Source organism: Thamnophis sirtalis, unplaced genomic scaffold, assembly GCF_051295495.1.
Source record: "Thamnophis sirtalis isolate CommonGarterSnake01/CBP01778 unplaced genomic scaffold, rThaSir2_p1.2 scaffold_1, whole genome shotgun sequence".
Taxonomy (NCBI): domain Eukaryota; kingdom Metazoa; phylum Chordata; class Lepidosauria; order Squamata; family Natricidae; genus Thamnophis; species Thamnophis sirtalis.
The window spans coordinates 126,504,111-126,514,655 of NW_028261381.1; the positions used below are offsets into that span (position 1 = coordinate 126,504,111).

The 10,545-nt window shown below is 37.6% G+C and overlaps 1 protein-coding gene across 1 annotated transcript; it reads left to right on the top strand.

The window, feature by feature from the left end:
- Nucleotides 1-2,470: 2,470 nt before the first annotated feature.
- On the top strand, nucleotides 2,471-4,496 carry VRTN (vertebrae development associated). Its single transcript, XM_014059219.2, has one exon. It carries the CDS (start codon nucleotides 2,472-2,474, stop codon nucleotides 4,494-4,496), a length of 2,025 nt encoding a protein of 674 aa, XP_013914694.2. The 5' UTR covers nucleotide 2,471.
- Nucleotides 4,497-10,545: the final 6,049 nt, after the last annotated feature.

A 10,545-nucleotide genomic window follows, 5' to 3' on the forward strand; every position in this document is an offset into this window, starting at 1 on the left:
ATATAAGGGAGAGAATGTGTATGTCAGGCCTGCAATTATATTCTTTTTAGAATTTTGGCCTGCCACACTTTCTCTTATTTCATTATGCTGTTTTATTAGTATAGTTGACGGGAGGGGGGAATAGACAGGAGTAGGACTGTGGAATGTATTGTTATCATTCTTTTCTAGAAGCCAAGGTCATCTTTTGTCTCCGCACTTTTACACCTGACCGGAAGCAGCTGGGTGTGGATGCCAGCGTGGAAGAAGAAGATTGGACCATGTGATGGATTGTTGGTGTGGGGACTAGATCATGAACTTTTACCTGGGTAGAATTTTGATATCATTTCCAGAATTGGGATTCATAGCATAATGCCAAGATGTCTGCTTTATTAAATTGGAACTTTAAGGATCGTTCTGCCTTGGACTCTGATTTTATTCTACATGATACTTGGAACGCTGACAGTGTATCTGTTCTCCATCCTCGCTTTAGCTATTCCTGTCTGCCCACTTACAGGGATGTGAATAGGAAAATACATCCTGTGGCAAGAATGGTAAAGGATATACAATATTTTGCAATGAATATTGCCCATTGTTGAAGTGTTCAAATTTAGTGAGGCATACTATACCTGTCTGGATGCAGGTGCTCAGTGGCTAAGACGCTGAGCTTGTTGATTAGAAAGGTTGGCAGTTCGGCGGTTTGAATCTCTAGTGCCGCATAACAGAGTGAGCTCCCATTACTTGTCCCAGCTTCTGCCAAACTAGCAGTTTGAAAGCCTATAAAAATGCAAAGGTAGGTAGGGAAGGTAACAGCATTCTGTGCACGTTTGGCGTGTAGTCATGCCAGTCACATGACCATGGAGACGTCTTTGGACAGAGTTGGCTCTTCGGCTTTGAAATGTAGCTGAGCACCGCCCCCTAGAGTCGGTAACAGCTAGCACATACGAGGGGAATCTTTACCTTTACTATACTTTTACCATATAACTCAGTGCTACATCCTGTAAATTGTATGAGAAAAGGCTTATAATTTGCAGTGTTTGTGAAGAATGGTATTTCGGTCTTGTGTTTTCAGAACTGAATTTTCCACAAGTGCTGAATTTTGCAAGCAATGTTTGCAAGCAATATGACCCTGAGGTGGCTGAAACCATGTTGTTACCTTCTCAGATTATTGCAAAATACTGTTAGGATTTTTTTAAAAAAAATAAGAAACAATCTCAGCTAGGAAAAACAGAAGCACAATTTTACTTCACTTCTGTATCTTCACCATGCTGAGCTTTCAGTGAAAGGCTCCTCCCTGGTGGAAGGGAATACTTATTTCCTAATTTTGCAAGGTGTTTGTGATATCCACAATGTCTTCATCTTGCAGTAATTCTTGAATTTATTTTTTACTTTATAAAACACTTTGTAAATTACCTAAATGCCACTATAGAAATGCAATGTTATCTTATCACCAGAAGAGGTCTCTTAGATCTTGCATTATATTGGTTTTTTTTAAATTTACTTTGCAAAGCCAACCAAATTGTACAATAGCTAACTCTCATAGTCCAGGTAGTGTTATATTTAGAACATAAATCTGTAAAATGTAAACACAAATGAACTATTGTGCTGAATTATTTATGACAAATTAAGGCAAAATAATTTGTTACTGCATTATCTCAGCCTTTCTCAGCCTACTAGATATGAGCCCTTTGAATCAGCAGTTTCAATGCTTGCTATGCATTGGCTGGCTAGAAAGAATAAAAACTACAGGGATGCAACATCTTTTAAAAAAAGAATTCTTTCTTTAAAGGATATAAGCAAATATTTGACAAATGGAAAAAAAACCCAGACAATTGAAGGATGAGAGATTTTGTTGGATAGAGTACAGCATATGAACAAGTTGCCTTTAAATCAAATATCTGTCCTTTAAAGAGCAAACGTTACTGAAGGGCAGCATTAAAATGATGAAAAGTAAACTTCAGAAAATGAGTATTTCTTCATTTAGAAAGCATACATTTATCTTTCAGCATTGTTGTGCTCTTCAGTGAATTTTAGCAGGTTACACTGATCATATTTTCAAGTGTTAATCCTTCAGTTTAATGGCAAAGTGTGCTAAGTAGGTTCAGGTGGATAATACGTACTAGAGCTTAATTTGGTATATGCTAACAATGCATAAGACCATGGGATAATGTACATACTTGATTAAATTTAATTTTATAAAATATGCAGTCCAATGCAAAATTAACAATAGTGCAGCCTTATGACTATTTATTAAGGAATAAGGTCTCATTCAGTATTCTAACCCACAGGATTGTGCACCATTTTCAATGAAAACATCTCTTAGCTTGGACTTTCTGTTTAATTATATATGGCTTTTTGATATGCTCAGGAAGTATAGTTATGTGCCAAGACAAAACAGCATAACTGTGTCTCTCTAAGTAGTTTCATGGAGCCATGAAGGGAAAATCTGTGCAAAACATGGTATTCTAATTCTTCAAATTTTTCTATATTTCAGAATGATTCAACGCCAACAATTATTGCAGTCCGTGCTCCAGAAACTCCAGAAGGCATCTGAATATGATGGGATAAAGCAATTAATTAAGGCAGCCTTGAAATGTCAGATGATATTGTCCTCTTTTTCACTACCCAGCTATTATGGGAGGCAGTTCCAGGAGGAGCTGGAAGTTGACCGTGTAGCAAAAAGTCTTTACCCAGAAGATGCTCCTCGCAATATGTTGCCTTTCATTTGTAAAGGCAATGGGGACCACTTGTTTGAGGCAGCAAGTGTGTTGTTGTGGGGTAACACTAGCTTAACACTGGAGTTACAAGTCCGCACAGTTGTGGAGATGTTGCTTAACAAGCAGTACTATTTCCACGGCATGATTGATTCTAAGGTGATGCTGCAAGCTGCTCGTTATTCTCTTTGTACAGATAAATCTCCTCAGATGACTAAATTACCCATAGCTACCATCGAGGCTATCTTTGATGTTGACATTAAAGCCAGTTGCTTTATTGGCAGCTATGTCAACATGTGGCATCTGTACGGTCTGGCATCTGTACTACAATGCAACATTTATTCCATCTACCCAATGAGCAACCTTAAGATACGGCCATACTTCAACCGACTCATTCGACCTAGAACGTGTAACTTGCAAACCTCCACACTTCACATCATGTGGTCAGGGAGGCAGATTTCTTCCCAGGTTTTCGAAGCTCAGTACTTTGTCCCTGTCATGGGTCTGGAAGAACTGGAACCCACAGCATCCATTCCGGAAGCTCAGGTTCAGCCTGTGAAGACACTGGAGTTGCTGAACAAGGATCCCCAGGTGACTTACTCTAACCTACGTGAAAGATACAGCATTACCAAAAGCACCTTCTATCGATGGAAACGACAGTCACGAGAGCATAGGCAGAAAGCAGCGGCCAGATTTGCAGCCAAACACTTCTTGCAATCCTGTTTTCAGGAAGGTAACACTATTCCTCTTCAACACTTCCGACAGTTGTTCCCAGAAATTTCTCGCTCCACCTACTATGCCTGGAAGCACGAGATGCAAAGTGTGAATAACCGTGAAGTTTCTTCCTCTTCTGATGTTGCCTTGTCTAAGGATCCTCAAATGTACAAGCTTCACACTAGTCCGGATGGTGCATCAACATCTGAAGGAGGCCAGAGCTCAAACGATTTCCTGAATCATACCAAAAATGGAACTTCCATGCAAGGAGCCAAGTCTTATCTAGAAAAATGCATTGCCATGAATAGTCTTGTGCCATATAGAAACTTTAAACGTAGCTTTCCTGGCATCTCCAGATCAACGTATTATAACTGGAGAAGAAAAGCCATCAAAGGGAATCCAAATTTTAAACCTCCCCTACCTCTTTCTGTAATCCAGAAACCGACTAGGAATCTGTATCTGTCACTAAAGTCAGGAAACCTGCCTAATGTGAAGATGGTCAATGGGCAACATCCAGGGCCCCGAATTCTCATGGGCACCAAGCAATCTCTCTACAGTTGGCAAAAGCAAGCTCGTGAGTTGGCCAGGAAACGTGTTTGCCAATGGAACATGCCTCTCTGTAAGTTTCGCTTGCGTTATCCTAATATTTCTTCTGCAACCTATTGGTTTTGGAGGAAAAAAAGTGTCAAGGAGACCAAAAAGCATTGCCTCCCCTTAACAATGGCTTCCCAAAATTTGCAGCCAACTCCCACATCTTCTTCTGAGATGAAAAGAAAGGCAGAACTTAAATTCCATTCCACACACCCTGAAGAGTTTTCTCAAGTGCTTGAGGATGAGCAGATGCCGACTTGCAGCACTGCAAGTCCAGGTTATCAAATGCCTGAAACCGTCAATAGCAGCATGTTTGTGATGGATGTGATTGCCACAGCTCAGTTCAAAGCCCAGGCCAAGCTGTTTCTCCAGCAACGTTTTGCATCACAGACCTTTCCAACATTCAAGGAGTTCAGAGCTCACTTTCCCTTAACAGCACGCTCCACATACTACATGTGGAAACGTGCCCTTCATGATGGACTTACTCTAGTGGATGCCTAGGGATAGTTAAGACATGCCGTCTCATCAATGAAACATTCTGCCAGCTGGTATTTTGAATTTGTTTATTTGGCTTAGAGAAAAATAGAAATATATTCCCAAGATAGAATATTGGGAATGAGATATTCTTTTTGTATCATAAAGAAATACAGCTTTTTGTTTAATATGTTTAAAAAACCAAACTGAATAGACTGGCAAGCTATATGTGAAGAGTATTCTTAAGTTTGCATTTTGCTGCTCAATGTTTCAATGAATTTGACCTATGTTTTATTTCTTAACATGAAATTCTCACTCAGAATCTTTAGGCTTGGATATGCTTTCTTTTCACAAGACAAGTTATTAGTTTTACTGACCCAACTGATGGATATAATATATGTTGTGGGCCCTGCCAATATATGTAATATGTTTTGCCTAAATGCATATAAAAAGAGGGATCCATTAAAACAAGTGAGAATCAAGTTGCCTTAAGTGTTTTCTGTAAGAAAGTGGATTAAGAACTCTGCTGTGAAAGAGAAAGTATAACTTTTCTTTGAGTGAGGGTTGAGAGGCAGCATTACTACCTTTTTCAGAAGATATTTGTGAAAACTTTATCTGATACAATGTAGTATGGTATAGGGCAGGGGTGTCAAACTTGCGGCCTGCGGGCCAGATGCATCACGCTGGCCACGCCTACCTCTGGTTTAGCGAAGGGGGGGAAGTTGCAATACATCCCGTGACTACACCACGAGTTTCACACCCCTCGTATAGTGGAATACCAGTGGACACCAACATCCAGATAAGCATTTTCCTGTTGACCTACTTTTTGAGCTTGGTTTAAAATGATGGAAGAAAGACTAACCCAGCTCAGCTCAACTGGAAAAGAGATACCTCCTTTAGAGAGTTCTCCTATCCTACTCCAAAATTATCTGTGGAATCCTGCACCATCTCTGTGTAGAATTCTTGAACACATTGGCAACACAGAAATCATTTCCGCTCCAAAAAAGGCACTTTTATTAGTTAAGACTGTAAGCCCCACAGTCTAATAATGAAATAAGAGCAATATATATCATAATTTATTACTCTAAATCAGTGGTAGTCAATCTGGTCCCTACTGCCCACTAGTGGGCATTCCAGCTTTCATGGTGGGCGGTAGGGGTTTGCTGTAGCTCTGCTTTATAAATTTTATAAAGTAAAGTTACATCCCACCTTTATAAATCACCATTACTGTGGAACCAGTGGGCGGTTAGAAAATTTTACTACTAACAGAGATACAAAAGTGGGCGGTAGGTATAAAAAGGTTGACTACCCCTGCTCTAAATAAAGTAGATAACACATAAATACATCATCATAACAATTCTGCAAATGATGATATCCTTGGTCCTCTCTGAGCTTGGTGTTTTCTTGCAGAAGGTTTATTATCAAACTAGGTGCTAGAAGGGAGAGTCTAATTTTATATACTATTATATATTAGTGGCATACCTGTCAGTGCTGGTGGAAGTGGTCTTGGCGGGGGAATGGGACAATTTGCTACAGCCAACTTGTTGCAGCCAATTCACCATAGCCAATTTCCTGCAGCCAATTCTCCAGAGGACAATTCGCTATGGGACAATTTAACAATTCTATTTAATTCTTTAAAATAAATAAAAAATATTTTAATTTTTGCCATTCACATTTCATTCTGTATCTCCTTTTTCATTCTTTCTTTAATGATTCCAATCCACAATTTCTTTGATATTATTGTAACTTTTATTCTGCACTGAGTTTTCCTGTGGCAAGATGGCTGTGGTGAATTGTCTTGTAGTGAGTCGGCCATGGCAAGTTGACTGTGGCAACATAGCCAGAGTGAGTTGGCCATGGCGAATTAACTTTGGTGAATTGTCATAGACCAGTGTTTCTCAACCTTGGCAACTTGAAGATGTCCGGACTTCAACTCCCAGAATTCCCCAGCCAGCATTCGCTGGCTGGGGAATTCTGGGAGTTGAAGTCCGGACATCTTCAAGTTGCCAAGGTTGAGAAACACTGTCATAGACCCTCTTGGTTGTTCCTAGATTAGGCTATTGTTTGTGGGAATTTGTACAATCTTCCATCTCTTTGCATTCAAAACCTTTGCAGCAGATACCACATATAAAAATAAAGTTCCATGTTTTCTTTCAATCTGTTTCTCCATTAAACCTAAAATGAAAACTTGATTTCTACCCTACATTATTTTAAAGAGTCTTCTGGATTAAGTAACCTATCTGATCCCAATATTTCATTTCACTTTTAAAGATTCACTGTAAGTAATAAAAACTATCCCTCATGTTGGTCACATTTCCAAAAACTGTTCGACATTATATTATACCCCTAAATGTTTTGCTCATTTAATCATATAATATTTAATATATTCACCTTACTGATTCATCATCCATAACAATGTATATACCTTAGCAATAAGTTATTCATTGCTGGTACATACATCCTTTTTGAAACCAGTTCTTTCATCTGTAAAAGTAAAGTTATTTCTGTCCAATTTAAAATTTTCAAGCAATTGAACATATGTAACCATTGACAAGCAAAACCCTCCTCCCAAGTTTCCCCTTGTTTTTAAGATAGACTCTGTTTTCAGCAAATGTTAATAATTCAGTATATTGTAGATCAACCAAGTAGATTTAGCTGTCATTTTTCTTCTGAAAAAGGCTTCCTATGATGATATACATAGAGGAACTTTCGGAGACAATTTTGCTTTATATCTATCAAACTCAAGATGGCATATCTAACAAAGACTCTTAAAAATCTATATTACCATTAATTTTATCGTATAGATACACTAAGAAGAATGTTTGAATAGGTAACTGATAAGGTTATGTGTCATTTAGATACTCCTGAAACATATAATTTCCACATGGTAGCTGTATTTGATAACTACCTATTTGTAATAGGGAAGGACATTTCCTTCAATAATTTCCTATATTGTCAGAGTCAAAATAAGCATGATTTTACAAACTGACAGACTCAGCAGGTGGCAATCTTGTATTGTGAAATTGAGAAATGGTAGCACATATATATCCACCAAACTGTTATTTCCATTCTCTACAGAAAATGCTAAGAAATAGTCAAATAGCTTTCCACAGAAAAGGATAAATAGTAAGCCCAATAGTTTTGAAAAATGAGGTAGAGGAGGATATACACTAATCTATTTACATTTAAGCTGCACTGCACCTGAGGTCTACAGACAAAATCATGTTTTGAAACAGGTATGCACCCTGTTAAACTAAAACATGTATTTTTCTCAGATTGCATGGCTACTGTGTTTGCCCAAGAAAAGATGCAGCTTCTTTAAAGAGGGGGTGCCTTGATGAAGAACTTTTGGATCTAAAGTGCTGTACATTCCCAGTTTACATCACCGCTATTCACTATACCTCTCTAACTTTAGGTCCTTACCATTCTTGCTTCTTCAAAAGACATAAAACTATCCTTTTTTTGGGATCATTCGGAGGATTTTATCAGTTCCATCCACCTTTACTTTTCCTAGTCTTCCTCCTGATCAGTGGTAGGATTCAATTTTTTTTACTACTGGTTCGTTGGGTGTGACTTGGTGGGTGTGGCTTGGTGGGCGTGGCAGGGGAAGGATACTGTAAAATCTCCAATCCCACCCCACTCCAGGGAAGGATATTGTAAAATCTCCATTCACTCCCCATTCCAGGGGAAGGTTACTGCAAAATTCCCATTCCCTCCTAAACAACTGGGACTCAGAGAATCCTAGTTGTTTGGGAGGGAAGGAGGGAGGGAGGCAGAGAATAGATGGGGGTGGGGCCAGTCACAGGTGGTATTTACTCAAATACTCAAAATTTCCGCTACAGTTCTCCAGAATTAATCAGAACCTACTGATTACCACTTCTGCTCCTGACCTGTGTTTTGTAATTCACTTATTCATTCTTTATAAACTGCCTCAGCATATTTCTTGTGTATAGACTGTTGGCCCTTTAGATCCACAAAGACTATTGTATATCTATTGTTGCAGGGTATAACAACAGAATTTTGAAAGTCTTGACAAAGATTTTCTCCCTCTTCTTATACAAAAAGAATGAAAAGGGAGTTTTAACTTTCTGCCTCATTCCCTCCTTTCAGGGCTAAAGCATGAGTTAAGATGAGCTTAATGGCAGTTAATGGTGGTTGAAAACCTTTTTCAAAGCTAACTCCACACTCCTCTGTACAGAGATTCATTCTTGTATTGAAATCATATTCCTCAGCACCCATTAATTCTTTTACTACCATTATTGTTTACCAAACAACTTCTTAAATATCTTGCTGTATTTAGCTTTATTTGTATGTTCTAAAATTCATCCATCCAGTTTCCTATCTTTAATATATTAAGGAACATAAATTCATTTACTCTAGTTTTCACCATTTCTGTTTGTTCAGACCAATTGCCTTGGAGTTCGATGCCCAGATTTTCAGATTCATAATTTTAACGTTGCATTATGCAATCTATCTTACATTTCTTGCAAATAATTTGTGTTATCAACCAGCCAACACAGCATCATCTGATAAAAGAACTGTGAATATTCATATCCTTGATGCACATCATCATAAGCTTTTCTTATACAGGTAGTCCTCGACTTATGACCACAATTGAGCCCAGCATTTCTGGGATACAGCAACGGTCATAAGTATGAACCAGTTGCCAAGTATCTGAATTTTGATCACATAATCATGGGCTGCTGCAAAGGTCGTAAACGTGAAAAATGGTCCTAAGTCTTTTTTTTCAGTGTTATAACTTTGAATGGTCTCTAAATGAACTGTCGTAAGTCGAGGCCTAACTGTATATTAATTGATAAATATATTAAACAATTAAGTGGATATCAAATATCTTTGTCTTAATGCCTGCTCAATATTGAACCATTTTCTAAGCATTCGGCTTATTTCAATCCATGCTTTACTTTCATTATATACAGCTTTTTTTGCATTCAGCAACCAATCTTCAAATCCATAATCATGCAAAACTTTCCAATATGGATTTCTTGGAATAGAGATAACTCAGGTCTGCTATATATGTACTTGCTTGTGAACATCTATAATACCACAATTCAAGCCTAATAATTTTATCATACAGCTTCATAAGTCAAGGAGTATATTCTCATTTTATTTTTCAATAACCCCCTAAAGAGTAAAAATGCATTCTCTGACTGATCTATAGCTGAACCAAACTTATCAAATTTTGTTCATTGACTTTTATTGTACTCTTCAAATCAGAATTTTGTCCAACAGTTTTTAAGACATAATTAAATAGTTTTTGCATTCACCCCTGTTTTCTTTCCATTAATGTAGGGGAACAATAGCAGCATCATTTCAACAATTAGGAACATAGTGTTCACACATATGTTAAATCACACAGACACTCAGTTTTTAAATATTTCTCTGCTTACCCCATCTACACATTCAAACTGTTTTCCAACATTCTTACAACTTTTATGGCTTGCTTTTTGTCAACTTTTTTCTTGGACACTAACATTTATAGTGTTTTTTTAAATCGCGTTCTTAATGTATTAAAAGTACATTTTCATGTAAATTCATGCAAATTCCTAGAAGCATCTTGACACTTTTATTTTTAATTTCATTCACTCTACCAGTTTCTTCTTTAGATCTCCTCACCACTTACAGAATTAGATTTTTATTGCTTCCAAAATTGCTTTGCATTTTCTTTGTCTCTTAATCTTTACAATTCCTTGTTCTCTTTGTTTACATTCTTTGCATTTTCACTGTCTTACGCACATTTCCCCCCTCACCTACAGTCTTTTTCATAATTTAATTAAATGTATTTTTCATACTTCACATTAAGATAACTTAATGGCACTTTGTAACATAGGTGTTTTTACTTTGTTCCAAGCATTTTCCAGATCCTCTTCCCTTTTTCAGTTCATTTTGTTGGGAGAGCAGTTTCCTTCTAATGCTTTGCCACATGATTCATTCATTCTCTTATTGCAGGTGTTTCTGCATTTAGCAAAACTTTTTCCAAGCAATTGTTCAGTAAATAGTCAGTAGTCTCATTCACTTTAGGGTTTGCAAATGGCCCAGACACTCACTTCATTCCCTC